General features: G+C 39.8%; 1 protein-coding gene across 1 annotated transcript in view; it reads right to left on the bottom strand.

The window, feature by feature from the left end:
• The window catches only part of SCG3 (secretogranin III), a 39,654-nt gene that overhangs the window by 5,793 nt on the left and 12,674 nt on the right, over window positions 1-21,187 (bottom strand). The window contains exons 8-11 of the mRNA XM_054451714.2: window positions 19,262-19,378; window positions 15,801-15,884; window positions 13,962-14,099; window positions 1,871-1,951 (exon numbers count right to left, since the gene is read on the bottom strand). Coding sequence (XP_054307689.1) covers window positions 1,871-1,951; window positions 13,962-14,099; window positions 15,801-15,884; window positions 19,262-19,378 — 420 coding nt within the window. The remainder of the gene's footprint in view (window positions 1-1,870; window positions 1,952-13,961; window positions 14,100-15,800; window positions 15,885-19,261; window positions 19,379-21,187) is intronic.

The following is a 21,187-nucleotide window of genomic DNA, read 5'->3' as shown; positions in this document are numbered from 1 at the left end:
TGCATAACTCCCAGATACAAAAGGGAGCATCGAACCCAATGCTATTATTCTGAAGTTTGCTAACAGAGCCTTCCATATGCAAGCACCAGAGTTCTATGCTTCACCAGGTTGGTCATTTCTGGAATGGGAACATTGAATTGCAAGATGTTGTTGATTATGACCAGGAGTCTGATTCATATGCTAATCGGTGAAAACAGTAACAAATACTCCAAATTGATGTACCATACAATTTATCACGGCTTTGGAATGTATTTTGGTACACAGCGTATTACAGTGATTCTAAGATGAACATTTTAATTTTAAAGTCTTTGCAGTCATTGATGGCATATTGTAATTTAATGGCACATAAAACAATGGTGCATTTTTAATCAACGACAGATTTCATGAAATATGGTTCATGTAAATTTTAATGTAACTGACAGCCTGGAAATTCAAATCATTTTGAACCAAATAAAGTATGCATGAATATCGATAATTATTGCCATCATCACTCAACTTAGAAGACCCAAGCTACGAGGGTGCTGAAAATACCTCTTTCTCCCTCTGTGCTGTATCTCAGTGGTTTGCAAACTTGGCTGCACGCTGTAATAACCTGGGGAGTTGAAAAAATACTGATGCCAGAGCTGTGTCCCCAGAATTTCTGATTTAGTGGTGCTGCAGTGCAACCTGAGCAGTGGGATATTTAAGAAATTCCCCAGGTGATTTGGATGCACTTTAAAGTTTGAGAAGCATTACTTGTTTCTTTGGAAGGCATCACTTTGCAACTGCTCTGGCCAGATACCTGGGAATCATATCAGAATCCTCCTTCTCCACATGGCTCTTGAGTTCCTCCCTTGCTTTTTATTTTCTCTGTTGTCCCCTGGTTTACAGCTCCATATTTCTGCTCCAGATCTCTCTGTCTTGCCTCCTTATCTCTCTCCTGCCTTCTGGGATCTTATTTTTTCAATCTGTAGTCACACTGCTGCCGGATGGATTTCTCAGTTCTTAACCTAATTAGGCCCCAATTTAGGCTCCTTTGGCTAAAACCAACCTTCTCTGAAGGGTGCACAAATGTCTTCCTGGCATGGGTACTGCCCACTTCCCAACGCTGTCTGCTGCTCTTCTGCACAAACATCCAGTGTTCCTGGGGTCATGAATGGCTCCAGTTCCCGGAAACACCCCTCTGTTTTGTTCCTTTATGTCTTGGTACCTAGTGTTCGCTCTGCCTCCATCTCTCCCCACTCGGCAGATTCATCCTTAACTTTCCAGGGAAGACTTTCTTGTGGCCCTTCTCTCAACTGTCTCTGTCCTAGTATGAAGATCCACCCCATCTTCTCACCTCCTTGGCAGTAACACAGCTATCCATGACATCACTGAGCAGGGCCCACCATAGCTCTAATGACGCTGTGCATTCCTTGGGCGGGACATCTCTGGCACTTAGAACAGGGCCTGGTTCTGTGTTTTGCTTTATGTAAGTGAGTGACTGCTTTTGGGACTGCAGGGTGCACAAAATTTGTGCTCAGAAAATGCCTTTGTTTAAAATACTCCAAGAAAGGGGGGCGAGATAAAACAAGACTGGCAACATTTGATAATTATTGAAGATGGGTGCTGGAGACACAGGGATCAATTATGCTATTCGTTCTACATTTGCTTGACATTTTTCATAATAAAACGTAAAAGAAAAGAAAATGCCTTTGCTTGAAAAAGGCTAATTTGAATGATAAGAGAAATGGAGGTTCTGTTCCCCTCTGTATCTGAAAGGTGACTTCAGTCTTTTTTGGGCTCTGCGGGGAGACTTTAGCACAGTCAATTTGACTGTGGGAATTTTTATATAACAAGAGCCCCTGACAAATGGGTGAAGTTTGCAATGTACAACCACACTTGGTCCTACCTTCTTTATTTCCTTTTTTGTCATGTTTCTTCAACCATTCAATATTTTTTCTGATGGCTTCCAAATAGGCTTCTGTTTTTCCTGGAAGAGGTAAGAGAACTATATCAAACACTCAGGAAATATCACTACATCTCATTTTAAAGACCACACGTATGTTCAAAACCACAAATATTAGACTTATGCAGCATTTGCAAGGTTGTTTCCCTAACTAGGTAATGTACATATTTGTATGTGTCTATGTGTGTTTGTGTGTTGAGGGGTTTAGGTCAAGGAGAGCAGGTGGGGATGAGGTTCCAGGAGGAAGAATCAAGTTGGTAAGTCTCAAGGGGCATGACTCCCACACACAAATAAATCCACCTTGATGTCCTGGCAGAGAAGAGTTTTGATTCAGTTTACTAGACAGATGGGTCCTTAGATTAGTTCATTTCTGATTAGGGATGGTTCTTCCAAACTGAGGAGCATCATCAGGCCAAGGACTTGAATGAGAGTGGCAGATAACTTCAAGATTCCATCACTTCAGTTAAAAGTCCAAATGTGTGGCTTTGTGTAAGCAGCTCTAAGTCTTCTGCCCAATTCTGGCAGGGGGCGGGCAAAAACTTAGACAAAGAGGCGACCAGTGCCTCACTTCAAGGTTTGGATGGCAAACCTTAGAACTGGTTCTAATAAAACTTTCCAGGATGTAAACACTGTCCGATGGGCCTCAAATGTGGCATGCGAACACCAGGCATCACTCATGCACCTACTCTGTGATGCCCTTTACCTGCACTGATGTCTGCAAGCAGATATTACCGTCCACTGAGAGATGAGGAATCTGGGGCTCAGAGAGGCTAAGTGAGTAGGCTAAGGCTACACAGGAAATAACAGCTGGCATTTGGACTCTGATCTGCTTAGCTTCCCCTACCTGCATTCTCTGCAGGGTAAGACCTCACCTTCAGACATGGACAGTAATGTTGCTTTGTTCTGTATCAAAGAAATCAGCCATTCTCTTAACCAGGTGAGGCCCTAAAGCTTAGAGAGTCAGCACCAAGAAACCAGGTGCTCTAGAAAGTACCAGATGGCCTACAAAAAGAGGCTTTCAAAGTCCAGGGCCTCTGCAGAAGCAATAGCTGCAGAGCTCAGTGTGGTGACCACCCCATTCTGAGCCCCATCTGAGCCCTCTTACCTCTACTCTACCGCATAGCCCTCTTGGTTGAGCTACCTGTACTGTGTGCTTATCATGTACTGGGGACTGATTTATGCTCCAAAATGCATTGTCTCATTTATTCTTCACGACAACTTTTTGAGGCAGTCCTATTATCATCCCCATTTTACAGATGAAGACACTGAAGCACAGAGACATAAAGTCATAATCACATGGCTAATAAGTAGCAGAGCCAGGCTTGAACCTGGGTACCTCCAACTACAGTCCATGTACAATAACACTGCCCTAAGAGTTGCCCATGTTCCAATTGCCCGCACTGTATTTACCTAAGTGACTCTCTGAGCATCTTTCTTCCTGATCTTGAAGCCCACTCTTGTCTTACCACTGAAGATCTGTGTCATCTGGTCCCCAAAGAAGCACAGAGACTCCTACACAAAAAGGGGTAAATGGACACCAGAAGAGATCCACAATTTTTAGTCCTTATTTACTTCAATAGTTGGTGTAGAAACTGCCTTGATTACAGCAGACTGGGAGGCTGAAGAGAGAGGATTGTTTGAGGCCAGGAGTTCAAGACCAGCCTGCACAACATTGTGAGACCCTATCTCTACTAATAAACAGATACATAAATAATAATTTAAAAAATGCAGTGTTTTCTATTTCAAATTAATTCAGTTAGATAAGGCATTTTGAACAAAGCGAGAAATCTTAGTGCAGATCATTTCTAAACAATGCAACTTCATTATTTTAAAGAGTTTAAATCAAATTACTGATCCCCATAGGGCTCGCTTTAATGAATAATGATTTATCATTTGCTTATTAGGTAGTTAGGGCTTCTGCAACTTTTGAGTATGTCTGAAAATAGTCTTGTTCTGTACATAATATTGAACATTTTTTCTACTATCTTCTCTGATATCGTATCATGATGTTAGAGATTTTTTGGGATAAGGAAAACCACAGCTTAGTCTGTTTAGACACTGCATTAAAAATTCCAAATTAGGAGAGTAAAAACAAATGAAGTTTTCGCCATAGTGGGACAGACATTACCCACTCTCATGCCTCCCTCTTCATAGCTAGCTACTAGAGCAGCCCTCAACTGATGACGGATGAAATGGGTAGATCAATGCATCAGCTTCCTTGTTCCTCAGGCATGTTCTACTGTTTCCCAGAAGTCTTCAATAGGATTGAGCTCTAGTTGCCCATGCTGAAGCTTGCTCATTATCACACCTTATATTGACTTTTTTCTCTTCCTGCTCATGTACCTACCCTGCAGTGGTGCTTCCTGGGGTCACTTCCCAATGAAGCTACTTCACCTCAAATCCTTCTCTTAGTGCATGCCTTGGAGGGAACTCAACATAAGACAATTTGAAATAAAGGCCTTGACCAGGCTCTGTGGCTCACACCTGTGATCCCAGCACTTTGGGAGGCCAGGGTGGGCAGATCGCTTGAACCCAAGAGTTTGAGACCAGCCTAGGCAACATGGAAAAACCCCATGTCTACCAAAAAAAAAAAAAAAAAAATTAGCCAGGCGTGGTGGTGTGCATCTGTAGTCCCAGCTATTAGGAGGCTGAGGTGGGAGGACTGCTTGGGCCCAGGAGGTGGAGGTTACAGTGAGCCAAGATTGCACCACTGCACTCCAGCTTGGGCAACACAGCCAGATTCTGTCTCAAAAGAAAAATAAAGTAGAGGTCTCAGCGTTATTGTATTAGGCTGCTTTTTGTTCAGGAACCAATTACCTATAAAAATGGTATGGAATTTTAAAAAGTATGTAATGTATGAAAAGCTATTTTATTCACTATATCGACATTATCAACTCGTAACAGAATGAGTTTACTATAGCTTAAAGAAAATTGGACTGCAATTCATTAAGAGACTAGTATCTTATGGGTTATAACATACATGATTAGGACAGTCTCCCTAATTTATAACAGAACGCCCCGTCATTCTCATCCTCTTTCATGCTTTATTTTTATCCATCAGAAGGTGACTACTTATCACCTTCTACTGTAGCATATAATTTGTTAAGTTTAGTGTTTTCCTCCCTTAGAAATATGTTGTTTGCTGATATACCCTCTTGCCTAGAACAAGACTGACAGAGAGTAAGCTCTCAAGAAATATTTGTCAATGAGTAAATAGATGAAAGGTTTCTATACAGAAGCCAAATTGCAATGAGAAGATTGCCCAGTCAGCATGGAATCCAAACTAGGAAACTACATCTTAAAAAAACATATAAACCGGCCGGGCGCGGTGGCTCACGCCTGTAATCCCAGCACTTTGTGTGGCCGAGGCGGGCGGATCACAAGGTCAGGAGATCCAGACCATCCTGGCTAACATGGTGAAACCCCGTCTCTACTAAAAATTTAAAAAAAAAAAAAAAAAAAAATTAGCTGGGCATGATGGCGGGCGCCTGTAGCCCCAGCTGCGGCGGAGGCTGAGGCAAGAACGGCGTGAACCCGGCAGGCGGAGCTTGCAGTAAGCAGAGATCGCAACACTGCACTCCAGCCTGGTCGACAGAGCGAGACTCCGTCTCAAAAAAAAAAAAAAAAAAGAACCAACAACAAAAAACATATAAATGGCATAGATTTATCTCTGCCTTTTTTTTTTTTTTAGTGAAAATGAATGATTTATTTGAAAGACTTGAAATTTAATGGATTCTAAACCTAAATGATAGCTATATCAGAAACAATTTATTTATTTTTTCAGAAACAATTTAAAACACAAATGTGATAGATATACTACATCCATATGTCATTTATTCTTCACAGAATTCTATTAATTAAATATCATTGTTCCCATTTTATTCATGAAGAAACTAAGGCTCAGAGAGGTTAAATGACATGCCCAAGGCGACATGGCTAAGTAAGGGTCTGATATGGTTGGGTTGTGTCCCCACCCAAGTCTCATCTTGAATTGTCATTCCCATAATCCCCATGTGTCATGGGAGGGACCCAGTAGGAGGTAATTGAATCGGGGGGCGGTTACCCCCATGCTGCTATTGTTGTGATAGTGAGTGAGTTCTCACAAGATCAGATGGTTATGTAAGGGGCTTTTCCCCATTTGCTCAGCACTTCTCCTTCCTACCATCATGTGAAGGAGGACTTGTTTGTTTCCCCTTCCGCCATGATTATAAGTTTCCTGAGGCCTCCTCAGCCCTGTGGAACTGTGAGTCAATTAAACCGTTTTCCTTTATAAATTACCCAGTCTTGGGTATGTACTTATTAGCAGCGTGAGAGAGAACTAATACAGGGTCAGAGCCTGGTTTTGAACCAAAATAAATATGGAGCCTTTAATGACTGGGGCTGGGTCAAATTCACCTTTTAGACTAGAGAAATTGAGTGCCTGCTCTTGTTGGTAAACTGGCTGACAAGGCAGTGGTTTTCTTTTCTTTTTTTTGTAGATGGAGTCTCTGTCACCCAGGCTGGAGTGCAGTGGTGCAATCTCGGCTCACCGCAAACTCCGCCTCCCGGATTCACGCCATTCTCCTGCCTCAAGCCTCCCGAGTAGCTGGGACTACTGGCACCCGCCACCTTGTCCGGCTAATTTTTTTGTATTTTTTAGTAGCGACGGGGTTTCACCATGTTAGCCAGGATGGTCTCGATCTGCTGACCTCGTGATCTGCCCGCTTCGGTCACCCAAGGTGCTGGGATTACAGGCGTAAGCCTCCGCGCCCGGCAAGGCAGTTGTTTTCAAACTTTGATGCACATTAAAGTCACTTAGCGAAAACTTTTAAAGGCCCAGTGTCCAAATTGCTCCTCAGACTAATTAAATCAGAATCTGGGACTAGGGACCAAACATTTGTACTTTTTAATGATCTTGAGGTGGCTCCAATGTGCAGCGAAGTTTGGGAACCGCTGCCACCAGTTTTAAGACCTCCACACGCTTACAAGAGCATTGGCAACAGTGGGAATCACATCAGGTGCTCTTCTGCTCTTAGAGCAAAGCAGCTGGCTCATATTGACTTTTCTCTTTGCAGCAGCTGTAAAGCAAATCTTTTATTTACACAGTGTGCACTGAAAGCCTTATGAGAGTCGACTTTGGAAAGCTGGACTATTTTTTTCCTCAATTTATTTCAGCTTCCTTTGGAAAAAAAAATAGCTCATGGCTAAGGTAATAGAGCACAAGCCTTAAAACATATGCTGAAGCAGATGGGAAGAGGGCCAGAATTAAGATGCAGCCTTGTTTTTCTGGCTGTTCTGGTTTTCAACACTGTGAGAAAAATATCTTTTCTAAACATGAATTTGTCCTTACTCTACTATGCTGTCCTGACTCTCTCCCTCTGGGGAAAGTGTATAAATCAATAGGGTTGGCCTATTGCATACTGGATATACTAAAGACATTAGGTTTTGTAAAAGAGTGTTTATAAAAACTAAGTTTGACATAATACTTAAAATTATGTCAAGATTACATGATTGCACTTTTGAACTGGATGAAGCAAAGCAACTGATACTGACTCATGTGTGCTGACACAGGCCACAGAGCTGTGAGATTCAAGATTCTGCATAATGATGACATTTTACATGCCCATTAGATGCAGCATGGAAGACTGGATGAAGAGTGAGAAAACATGGGTTCAAGGTCAGTTCCACCACTCTGGCCATGAGATCTTGAGCAAGTTGCTCATCTTCTGGGCCTTGTTTTACTGATTTGTAAATCAAGGTGTGAATTCTAAAAAGGAGATTCATGATTTGTACATAAGAAAGAAATTCCCCTTTGCTGTCCTTGAAAAATCCATGTTGATATATAGCTCTCCCAAGCCTACTTGGGTCTTCCTGACCCACTTGCTGACTCCCAGGGGAGAATATTGGACTCATTGTTTTTGGACATTTCTAGCAGAATTTCTGGAGACTTGAAGGCAGGCATGAATTCTCTTATGTTGCTTAAAAAATAAGTGTATCCACACGAATTAGGCAATTTATTATCAACTTATTAAATAGGCTAACTTTTCTGGCTCCTGTAAAAAAGATATGAGGATGATAGGATATTTAAGTGAAAATTATCTTAGAGATCACCTTTTCCAACCTAATTTTATTATCCAGCCATAAACTTAAATGATAGCACTGGAATGAGTTTATGGGTATCAGAATGCTTATTTCATCCCTTGGATGATTAAAAAAAAAGACTTTCAGTGACTCACAGAACAGATGTGAATGAGTAAACATCCAACTGGCAAAAAGAACCACACTTAGATAATGAAATAAAGTTTGAAAGTAGTTTTCAGAGAGCAATTTACTTGAAAAGTTAAGCAACTTTATAGATTTGGTTGAAGTTAGAATAAATTATAATTTATTAGCATATCCATAAACTTAGGAATAATTATTGAATCAGTCAAACAACTAGACCAACATTTAAAAATATTATACTTAATGTGGGTCCCTGTGGAAACCATAGTTTAAATAGTTTAAACTATTTTCAAAGGTGAATGTATCATTTTTCATCATTGGTAATGAAGTTGGATGTTTTTTACATTAAGCTTGAAATGAGATTCATAGAAACATGCTTTGTAAACTGAAGCATGATATAAATATAGAGTATTATTATTATTATTATTATTACTTATATTCCTCACAGGACCCAGTTCATGCTAGGCATGGTTAATAAACAGTTGCTGTGGTTAGATAGGGCTATCACCTCACACACTGCAAGGCCAAAACAGACTCCCCACAGATATTCCTGCCAATGTGTTCTGCTTATAATTATTTCCTTAAATGGTTTTAGCTGGACCATTACCTCATCCCTTATTCTACTCTGTAACATCCTCCAGGTTTCTGTCCTGAAGGGATCCTGTTCTATATGTGTCTGGCTCATCAATCAGCAGGATATGTGTGCATGTATGTGGCCTGTGTTGCACTTGCCAGCATATGGGTTAAGGACTATTCTTGGGCCATTTCAAAGCTTGCTTGAGTCCTCAAACGCAGGAATTGGTTCTTATATTCCTTCTGTAGCTGCTTCCTGAGCACAGCGCTAGGCATGCCATTGGAATAAGTGTTTATTTCTTGCTGAATAACTGTCCTGGAAAACCCAGTCAACCCTGCCTCCACTCACATGGATGCTTTTCTTTTTCTACCTAGAGACAATGGGTGTTTCTCACTGGGTTTTATAACAGAGACGCAAAATAGCCCTTGAGAAAAGTGCAATGAAACAACTGCGAACACAAAGATATATGTCGGTATGTCCTTTTGGGGATTAATACATTTTTTTTTTTTCCTAGAAATTGCTGGTCCTTGGCTTACACTTAGTTGGTGTTTTCTAAACTGTTTTAGAGTCAGTTGTCCTTATCCCAGAGTAATAGGGTCAGTGGTAACATTAATAAATTACATCTCTGAACAATAGCAGAGGGACTAATTTTAACCCCAAATTCCTGCCTTCTTTTTAATGTTTTAGGAGAGCCATTGCAAAGAATAATACTAGGCTGGGCGTGGTGGCTCACACCTGCAATCCCAGTACTTTGGTAGGCTGGATGGATTGGGTGGATCACCTGATGTCGGGAGTTTGAGACCAGCCTGGCCAACATGGTGAAACCCCATGTCTACTAAAAATACAAAAATTAGCTGGGTGTGGTGGTACATGCCTATAATTCCAGCTACTTGGGAGGCTGAGGCAGGAGAATTGCTTGAACCTGGACGGCGGGGGTTGCAGTGAGCAGATATCGCACCATTGCACTCCCGCCTGGGCGACAGAGAAAGACTCTGTCTCAGGAAAAAAAAAAAAAAAAAAAAAAAGAATAACACTAAATGGATAGAGTTTTAGTCTACTCTCTTTCTCTCTCCCCATTACTATCTGATGGAAATCCTAATGAAGAGGGAAATCCACTCTCATCATTGGTCTCCAAACACTCACATCCTAAATAGGCAATAGTGGACTACTGAGAATCATCTCTTTTATATTCATTTTTTACATGGTTTTCTTAAAAATAAACCAAACAGAAATGTCAGCACCCATTCCTACAGCCCTGTGCACAGCAATAGAAGGTGGTGTTTAAAGCACTGAGCATGTTACCCCAGCAAGTCAAAGGATGTAGCCTATGGCTCACTGGGTTCTAGGGAAATACGATTGCTATACATGGGTCACTTCCAGAGGGGATGATTGAGGCATGCTGGGTTTCTGTTGAGGTGAGCTGTAATGCTCTATGCTGCCCAATTCCTGGTTCTCTGTCTCAGATCATAGGCCACTCTTTTCCTGGTTAGCTATTTTTAAAAATTTACCATTCATCCTCCACCTCACATCTGTTAGGATAAAAAAAATCCAGAAATAAAAAGTCTAGGCAAGGATGTAGAGAAACTGGAACTCTTGCACATGATTGGTAGAAATTTAAAATGGTGCAGCTGCTGCAGAAAACAGTATGGTGGTTCCTCAAAAAGTTAAAAATAGAATTAGCATATGATCCAGCAATTCCACTTCTGGATATATACCCAAAAGAACTGAAAGAAGGAGCTCAAAGAGAGATTTGTATACCCGTATATATATATATAAGTATTACAACAGCCAAAAGGTAGAAGCAACCCAAGTGTCCATAGACAAATAAATAGATAAAATGTGGCTTATACATACAATGGAGTATTTCTTCAGCCTTAAAAAAGGAAGAAAATTCTGACGCTACAACGTGGATGAACATTGAGGACATGATGCTAAGTTACATAAGCCAGTCGCAGAAGGAAAAATGCTATATGATTCCACTTATATGAGGTCACTATAGAAGTCAAATCCATAGAGACAGAAAATAGAACTGTTATTGCCATGGAGTGGGGACAGCAAGAATGGAAAAGTGTTGTTTAATTGGTACAGAGTTTCGGTTTTGCAAGATGAAAAGAGCTCTGGAGGTGGATGGTGGTGACGGTACGGAAACAATGTGAATGTACTTAGTGCCTCAAAACTGTACAGTTAAAAATAGTTAAGATGGTAAATTTTATGTTATGTACATTTTACCACAATTTCAAAAAAGAGCTTTTATATATATATATATATATATATATATATATGTATATATAAAAGAGTTTACCACCCATCCAGAGTGACCTAGGGTTGAATGGAAGTGTCAAAGCAGCCTGATTGGTCTACAGGGTCCCCAAACATGGCACACATATCACCAGTTCTGCCTACTCTTGCTCAGGACAAACATTATTAATTGATCATTACTGCTTTCTTTCTTCCTGAACCCAGATGCAATATCATAAACTTTCACAACACGGGCCACTACCAAACAATTGGAGTTGACACATCAGCTATGTCAATGTAGGAAAAAATGTAGGAAAATGTACAGTGTAGGAAATGTAAAATGTAGGAAAATATAAAACGCAGGAAAAAATTGTGATGGTCTATGAAATCCATGCTAGAGAAAAGGAGGGCACAAAAATATAAAAATGTATAAGATAGGAAAAATCAACAGAAACTTGATACATTAAGGAAAAATTATATTTTTCAGCCCTGTCTCAAAAAAGTCCCAATAGCTGAAATAGAAGCAGCATCTTTCGCCACTATCACCACTCATTTGAACTCATATAACCCAGGTTTGGGTGTCTAATTCTACAAGTCTTTTCTACAAAAAATGAACCAGAACTGCTTGAAGGAGAATTGTTTTCAAGTCTTGGGAAAGGAAAATTCAGAGTGGGTGTAGAATATCCCATAGTTGCTAGAAAGCAAAGATGATGTACTAAAAAGACTAAAGAGAAATTTAGGGAGCTCCCACTGCCCAAGCTACACCAACTTAGGTATAAAGTCATCATCATCACCAACAACGACAACTGAAATAACTTACACAAATGGAAAAAGTTGATATAAAGTGTTAGCAAAGGTAATAGTAATATAAAAAGGAAATAGTTTGTAATTTTATTGGTATTATTGAGTTTCAAGGTATTAAATACATAGCTAGTTTGTTTCTCTTCTACTTCATACACAGACATTAAGCATGGGTCTATTAAGTGTGAATAGGAACCTGCTTCTATTTGTGTGAGCAGGAGATACTGGGTGGGGAACCTTTAAGTGGGCCAGTCTCTTCAAAATTAAGAGCTATACCATGAGCAAAATTGGTCCTTGTGATCTCATATCACATCATAACAAGGAACAAGAAAAAGTCTACCTATTCATTGCCACTGATGGTTATACACAACCAATGAAAATCTCTTTTCAGAGAGTCCAATGGTATGTTTTCAGATGATAAATTAGCTGGGTTCCTCCACCACCCCCCACCCAAGAGAGCACTGACCCACTCTCTCAGCTCCTAAAGAATAAACTCTGTAGATGAACCTACTAATGAGACATTAATCTTGCTGTGTCACCCAGGCTGAAGTACAGTGGTGCAGCCTCCACCTCCCGAGCTCAAGTGATAAGACATAAATAAGGTTCCAATTGTATCAAAGATGCCAATATATCATAATGACAGAAAAATAAGGTAGGTTCAAACCATTTGTTCACAACTTCTGGTAAAGACATTGAGTTTCAGAAAAATAATATCTATCTGAGACATAGAGATGTAAATTTCCATGATGTAGCTAGCACAACTTTGTAATAAGGGGTCTTGAACCACTGAACTGTACAACTAGATCCCATATTCGGACCTGAAATCAAAGGGATAACAATTTAGAACTTATAACCTCATTGAGTCTTTTTCTTTGGGGGTATGATAAAGTTTCTAAAATCCTAGGAAGATGGCTGAGCATGGTGGCTCACACCTGTAATCCCAGCATTTTGGGAGGCCGAGGCGGGGGGATCACTTGAGGTCAGGAGTTCAAGACCAGCCTGGCCAACTTGATGAAACCCCATCTCTATGAAAAATACAAAAAATTAGAGGGCAGGGTGGCGCATGCCTGCAGTCCCAGCTACTTGGGAGGCTGAGGCAGAAGAATCACTTGAACTCAGGAGGTGGAGGTTGCAGTGAGCTGAGATTGTGCCACTGTACTCTAGCCTGGGCAACAGAGGGAGACTCTACTGCAAAAAATAAAATAAAATAAAATCCTAAAAAGATGTAAATTGTGTTATATATTGCATAGATATATTTATGCTATTTAAGGAAATTTGATATATTGAATTTGTCATTTTTATCAAGTCCTTAAAAGTGTTAAAAGTTACTATCACTGGTTAAATCATTTTAAAATTTTGCTTTGTTAAATTCAATTTTTTAAATTTTACTTTAAGTTCTAGGGTACATGTGCACAACGTGCAGGTTTGTTACATATGTATACATGTGCCATGCTGGTGTGCTGCCCCATTAACTCATCATTTACATGAGGTATATCTCCTAATCTAACCCTCCCCCATCCCCCCACCCCACGACAGGCCCCGGTGTGTGATGGTCCCCTTCCTGTGTCCAAGTGTTCTCATTGCCCTTGCTGTGTCACCTAGGCTGGAGTATAGTGGTGCAGCCCCCACGTCCGGAACTCGAGAGATCCTCCCACCTCAGCCTCCTGAGCAGCTAAAACTACAGGCATGTACCACCATGCCTGGCTAATTTTTGCATTTTTTGTAGACATGAGGTTTTTCCATGTTGCCCAGGCTGGTCTCAAACCCTCAGCTCAAGCAATCCAAACTCCTGGGACTGCAGGCATGAGCCACTGCACCTGATCAAATCATAAATTTTGATGATCTTGTTGAATAAGCAGTATGTGATTATTTAGAGGAATATTCAATAAGTTTAAAAAATATTGCTCAATAAATTCATAAGATTATAAATTATACATTAAACAATGCACTAATGGTCATACGTATTCCTCTCCAAACACAAAGGTCCATTGAACACCAAAGACTATCAAAAGATGAAATCAGTTTGCCATCCTAGGAGACTCAAGACCATTTAAAAAGATTGCTGTTCAAATAAAGATACCACATGTCAAGCCTGTTCTATACAGATTGTGTCAATTTCTCAGATGTGATGGAGCTTGCTCTTTGGATCACCCTACCTTGTGTGGTGAAAGCTTTTGCTTTCCCAATTTCATTGCTAACCTAGAGCTGTCAATCCCATACCTTTGGGTTCATCTGTCTTTCCTCCTGGGTTGGAGTTATCATCTTTTGTGGAATCCTTCAAGCTTCCATATTCCTTTTGCATCTTAGCTGCTTCTTCCTTGGTACTGTCTGTTTCTTCATGACTCTTCTCTGATGGTGCTGTAATCAGATTGAGCATTGTTGTCATAGCCCTGTTTCCTATCTATTAATTGGTTCTTAAAGTAGAAATCAACTTTATTGACAAGGTACAGTTTGAGGTCAGATCATATTTGAGTTGAAAGGGATCTTAGTGCTTATCTAATCCAACCCTCTAACCCCATATCACAGAAGAGGAAATTGAGGCCCAGAAAGGGGAGAGATATGTCTAAAGTCATCCCATGATTTGACTTTAGATATATCTCCCCCACCCCACCCCAGCTGTCTGAATTCTGATTTGGTATTTTTTCCATTCTGCCTCACTGTGCCATTAGAGGGCATATTCTTTGTCTTCCTTTAATCAGTGTAGGTGATCAAGCCAGGATATGTCAGGTTCTGAAGTACATTTGGTGGGTCTTGATTCCAAATGATAATAACTCTATAGCTGCCCAATCTCTCCTTGACATTGCATTTTTGAAAGATAGTCTATTACTCAGTCACACCTAAGGATCTGGGGCTATGGCAGGACTTCTCTCCTTCTGCTCCTTTCTTCACACTCCTTAACCCCTAGGAACCCTAAATTCAAAGAAGAGACTTGAACTGTTGCTGTCAAAAGAGAATAACTCTTGCTCCCTTCTCACTTTAAAATAACCATATTTCCATGTAGTAATCCTTTGTTGAATTAAAAATCATAAACCTTAAAGTAGGTAACCATTTGAAAACAATTGTAATACATTTCTGTAGCCAATAAAATATTTGGAACCTCAAGCAGTCTAACAGTAAACTTTTAAAATAAAGTGTTTTTTTATTATAGAAAAATAGGAACAAAAGAAAGAGATCAGTTATTGTCTGATATAAAACATTCACTAGTGTGATGCAGTATACAGAGAGATGCATATTTTTTTCACAGTTGTGGTACAATTTTGTTCTTTGCTTGTGTCATTAACATTATTATGGAAGGATGTTTCCAGGTAATTAAAAACTGCTTGGAAACATATTTTAAAGGGCTGTATACTATGCCATCAAGAATATGTACATAATTTCTGTGATAGGGACAAAGAGTCAAAGTATAACAATTTGCAATTTTTGGTTGTCATTAATAGCTAAACAAATTTAAAAAAGAATCTGCCATTTGCAAACTTTTCTCGTTTTGTTCCACCCTCCTCCTTGAAAGGAGGCTTCTTTCCATAGCTCAGTTCCCTGGGGTTTGATGGGCTGAATAGGGTGATAGGTGGAGGTATGGAACTGATGAAACCAAGAGCGGGGGTAAAGCACACTACCTAGGGGCACAGACCATCCCAGGGGAGAGATAAGACCTGGGAGGGGAGAGTGGGAGGTGGGGCAGTGGGGAGTGAACAGATGACCAGGGACAGTAGTCTGGAGAAGTGATTATCTAGGGAGAGAAGATACCTAAAGGAGAATTTTAAGATGGATTGCTCAGTTTTGTGATGTAGCCTTTTCCTTTCCACCTAAGATTCCTAGCCACCTCCAAGAATCTTCAGTAAAGACCTACATTATTTTTCAGTGTTTTTTGAGGTCAGATTTATGTGCTGTGATTGGCCACAAAATAGCCAAGGTCACATCTAATTAATCCTGTGGCTACATTTCAGATTTTAACACTTTTCAAAATCTGTAAATGTTAAGTTAATGTTTGTTAAAGTTCATTATTTACCACTCAAAAGGGTTATTATTCTAAAGGCTAAAAAAACAGTTAAATAATCATACCTGGGAAAAGCTTGCTTATATTGTCAGTAGCATTTTTTTCTAGCTTGTTTTTGGTCTGAAGAGCAATCATTTCATCCAAGTTTTCTGGAGGGAGGAAGGAAAGAAATATAATTTTATTCCCTGAGAGATGACATCAAATTTTTACTAAAAATGTTTAAATCTCACCAGAAATATCACAATAGCAATTCCAAAATATTAACACTCCTGGTAAGATGTTTTGACCTGGATTTTATTTCTAAGAATCATAGACTCTCAGAATGGAAAGACATATAATTTGAGATCCTCAAGTTCAGCCTCCTACTCAGCTAATTGCAGAAGTCGCTTCTGCATCTCTGTGGCCACTGCTAGAACACTTCCAGGATTGGGAATTAGAGTGGATACTTGGGGTTTGACCTATTCAACACCTTGTGGTAACTGCACCTTGATTTTTCCCTGGGGAACCTAACCCTGGCTCACTCTTAGAACATTTGACTCCACTGGTGGTAGAATAACTCAAGAATGACTAAACAGGGTCTTCCGTGACCTGGGCTATAATTCAAGGAGAAGCCTAGGACCTATCCAGGTCCGTGAGACTCAATGTTAGGACCACTGGTAGAAAGAGGCTCTCTTTCCACTGGGATTGATGTGCTGTGAGGAGGTGAGATTGCGACTGTCCCAGCTATCTTGTTCCCACAGGGAGCAGTCTGTCTGGAATAAATCAAGACACAAAAAGTCAGAGCTGTGAGATGGGATGAGGTCAATTCCTCACACTGTTGGTGGAATTCACAAACCCAAAGCCAGACTATCCCATCCCTCCATGGACTTCTCCAGTTATACACGGCAATAAATTCCCTTCTTACTTAAGCCAAACAGTTTGATTTCTGTCTTTCAGGGCTTTCACTAATTCATAAGGAAGCCAGTTCTACTGTTAGGTAGTCTTAGGGGTCATTTCCCTACTTATATTAAGGAGCATTTCCCTACTTATATTAAGCTGCACTCTGTGTCCTTGTCTTTGTCCTAATTCTACTCTTTGGAGTAGCATCATATTAAGTGTTACTAGACAGGAGTCTAGACTGTGACTTCCTCAAGGTAGACGATGAATTAGAAACCACACTCTTTGTACTCAGCTATTCAACCAGCCACATAGCTATCTCACTACACTATTTTAGGACGAGCCTTTTCTGCCATTTGCAAACAAGCATGTCTTTGCAGTTAGTTTGTAAGGATCTTATTATTACTTTGTATATTTTCTCCCCAAGAAAACTCCTCTTGCCCTACCCCTATTTTAAGAAGATAATTAATATAGTCTAATGTGTAATGCATTGCTTTCTTCTTGGAAATAGTGGCCATACCTGGCAACATTTGTAATCATGATACACTGTTGAGGCCAGAATAGAAAGGCAGATCACTGCTTGTCACTAGCTCAGATGGGAGGAGAGGAGGCTGGTCAATTGTCTTCTACCCACGCTGCCCTGAGCCCCTGGGGATCTAAGGGTGGCTCTCCATGGCAGCAGAAGTCAAAAGCCAATGTGCTCATACAGAAAAATTCTTAAAGACATAACTCAAACTCTAATTGTAAAAGTTACACATACACACATAATATATATGTATATAAACATGTACATATACATTAATATGTATGTAAGTCTTTATAAACAATATTTATGTTGCATATGTAAGGAGCAGATATAATTATTTAAAAACACAAACACTTAGAATAAAATTTAAATAGTCTATCATAAAAATAAATAAATAATTTACTTTAGTCTCCTCTTGTGGAGTATCTAGCCTATTTTCACTGCTTTGCTCCTACAAGCCAATGTTGTCCAACAGAACTTTCTGCAATGATGAGTGTATTCATTTCTGCACTGTTCATACGGTAGCTACTAGCTACATGTAGCAACTGGGCACTTGAAATGTGCCTAGTCAACTGAGAAACTAGATTTTAAATTCTGTTTAAGTTACTCTTAATTTAAATACGAACTTGTGGTTAGTGGTTACCATATTGCGCAGCACTGCTGTAAGTGATAGTGGGAATATCTGCCTTGCACATAAGCCTTTGAGGCATTTCTGATTTATTTCCATAGGATAATTGACTAAGTGTGGAATTTCTAACTCACAGGGTGTTGATATGAAACAGTTATTGATATGAAAACAATGTCTTTGGTCTACTGTTAAAAAAATAAAGTAGACCCGAAAGCACTATGTGTAGTATGAGCTTATTTTTGGTTATATAAGAGAAAGAAATGACATAGGTACATGCACACACACACACACACACACACACACACACACACACACACACACACACACACACACACACACACACACACACACAGAATAACATCTGGAAGAATAGAAACCAAAATGTTACCAGAGTGTTGATGTTGTGAGTGATTTTCACTTTCTTTTTAGGATTTTTTGCATTCAATGACTTTTAAAAATAAATATGCTCTTTTACAGTCAAGGAAAAACCAGTAAAACTACTTTCATTTAGAAAAAAAATAAGGTTCATCCAGAGTAATTCTGGATAACCCTATCTGATATAGTTTTGATATTTGTTCCCCCAACACTAATGTTGAAATGCAGTCCCCAATGTTGGAGGTGGGGTCTGGTGGGAGGTGATTGGATCATGGGGGCGATTTCTCACGAATGGTTTAGCACCATCTCCTTGGTGCTGTCCTCTGATAGTGAGTGAATTCTGACGAGATCTGATTGTTTAAAAGCGTGTGGCACCTCCCCCACCCTTGCCTTTGCTTTCACACTGTGACATGCCTGCTCCCACTTCACCTTCTGCCACGAGTAGTTGCTTCACCGAACAGATGCTGGTGCCATGCTTTCCGTACAGCCTGCAGAACCGTGAGCCAATTAAACCTATTTTCTTTCCTTTTCATTTTATTTATTTCCTATTTATTTATCTGAGACAGGGTCTTGCTCTGTGGCCCAGGCTGGAGTGCCATGGCCCTATCTTGGCTCACTGCAACCTCAGCCTCCTGGGCCCAAAGTGATTCTCATGCCTCAGCCTCCTGAGTAGCTGGAACTACAGGGATGCACCACCAAACCCAGCTAATTTCTGTATTTTTTGTAGAGATAATATTTCACCATGTTGGCCAAGCTGGTCTTGAACTCTTGGCCTCAGGCGATCCACCTGCCTCAGCCTCCGAAAGTGCTGGGATTACAGGTGTGAGCCACTGCGCCTGGCCTAGAGTCAAATTTTTATAAAATTGTCTCCATAAGATTATTAGAAAATGCTAATGAGACAATTAATAAATGTGAAATATTTGTACTTCGGCTGGTTCTATAAAGATAAAAAGTTGAAAACGTTAATTTTATTTGTATATATTATCAAACTGGTTGATTCTTGGTGATTTGGAAAGCTTTGGCATAAATTATCAAATTAATGAGGTCATTATTGTCAAGTCCCTAATTTACTTTGAACAATGAAAACCACCACAGTAGAAACAAAACACATAGAATCTCACCAAGGTAGGAAACACCTTCTTCTGGAGATATTGTTCCATATTTCACCATCATCTTCACAAAGTCAATCAATGTTTTCATGATAGTAATCAGTGTTTCTTTCTCTTTTGCTTCTTTTTCTATATGAAAGAACAAAATAACTTAAAACTAGTGGGGGATAGCTTCCTCTTTCAATGTCAATTTATAAATTACAGCATGTTTTTGTTTGTTTGTTTGGGTTTTGTTTTTTTGTTTTTTTGTTTTTTTCAAAGATGAGGTCTCACTGTGTGGCCCAGGCTGGAATGCAGTGGCTATTCTCAAGTCTGATCATGGCTCACTACAGTCTCAGACTAATCTCCTGGACTCAAGAGATCCTTCCATGAAGTTGGAACTGTAGGTAAACACCACCACACCCAGCACTAATTACAGTATTTTACTGAAATATTTTTCTCTATATTTATAGCTAAAACCATATATATTTAACTTACAAAAAATCTAAGCTTGATTGGAAATATAGGGTAAGATACAGCTATACTGAACTTTTTCAGACATGGGCAATGATAACTTCTCCAAAAGAGTTTAATTTCATTTAAAATATTTGCTAATAGGGTAGATGATAAAGACACAGTTTTCAACCTGAGGTAACATGAACTCAAAAGGAAGGGTAGAAGACTGGCAAGCCAACAACTTTTCTCTACTCAAGTGGTAAGTCTTTGAGGGCAAAAACAATGTTTATTCATTAATTAAGCTTAATTTTCTTAATTGAAAATAAGAACATACATAGTTCTAGTTTATAAATGCAAAATTGATTTTTGAACAAGATGTTACTTTTTAATCTTTATTTCATTTGAAAGAATATATGCATATGGTAAAAATATTCCAACTGCTCAAAAGTAAATCAAAATGGAAAGTAATATTCTCTTCCTCATCCCCTCTAACTCCCTTTAAGTAACAATTCCTAGCAGTTTCTTGGGAACCTTTTTTCTTTTTTTCTTTTTTGTTTTGAGATACAGTCTCACTCTGTCACCCAGGCTGGAGTGCAGTGGCACCATCTCGGCTCACTGCAACCTCTGCCTCCTGGGTTCAGGAGATTCTCCTACCTCAGCCTCCCGAGTAGCTGGGATTATAGGTGCGCGCCACCATGCCTGGCTAATTTTTGTATTTTTAGTAGAGACTGGGTTTCACCATGTTGGCCAGGATGGTCTCGATCTCCTGACCTCAGGCGATCCGCCCTCCTCGGCCTCCCAAAATGTGGGGATTACAGGCGTGAGCCACCGCGCCCGGCCTCTTGGGAACCCTTTGTATTTGACATTCTGTTCTGCATGTTGATGGAACAAAATGGATAATGATGCCATAATAGCTCAGAAAAAATATTAATTCTAAAATCAGAAAAAAAAATCTGTTTCCACTTTTGAAGAAAAGAAAAACTAAGATGCTAGAGGGGGAACCCATTTTCCCTATTCTTTGAGCTGCCACTGAAAGATTTTCTCTAAATACTCCTAGCCTTTCCCCCTTCCTCTTCATCCTCCCCCACAGATATGGTTGGTAAGCAACAGCCATTAGCCTATGTTTCTCAACTGGTGGGGATTTCGAATCTTTCTTTTTTTCCACTTGCCTGGAACAGTGCAAGGCAAGAACCTGAGAAATGAGCCTGTTCTGCAGACCTAAACCATCCCTGAGACTGACTGTTCCAAGATCTAGACGGAGGAGTAGGGAGCAAACAAGGCCACTGTTGGCTCTCACGTGAAGCTATGTTCTGCAGCCCCGTGTTTATCAGCAACAGAGATGATATTTTGGTTTCCTATCTGCTTTATTCATTCTTAATTGGTTGAGACCCTGGGCAAGAAAGACAGATGCTAGCAAAGAACTTAGTATAAATATTTAAATTAAAATTATGGAAAAATAAAGACAATAAGAAATTAGGTGAGGGAAATGGAAAGATAAAAACA

The sequence above is a fragment of the Pongo pygmaeus genome, chromosome 16 (assembly GCF_028885625.2).
Source record: "Pongo pygmaeus isolate AG05252 chromosome 16, NHGRI_mPonPyg2-v2.0_pri, whole genome shotgun sequence".
Lineage (NCBI taxonomy): Eukaryota > Metazoa > Chordata > Mammalia > Primates > Hominidae > Pongo > Pongo pygmaeus.
The sequence above is the reverse complement of the archived record's forward strand: the minus strand, read 5'-3'. Positions and strand labels throughout refer to the sequence as shown.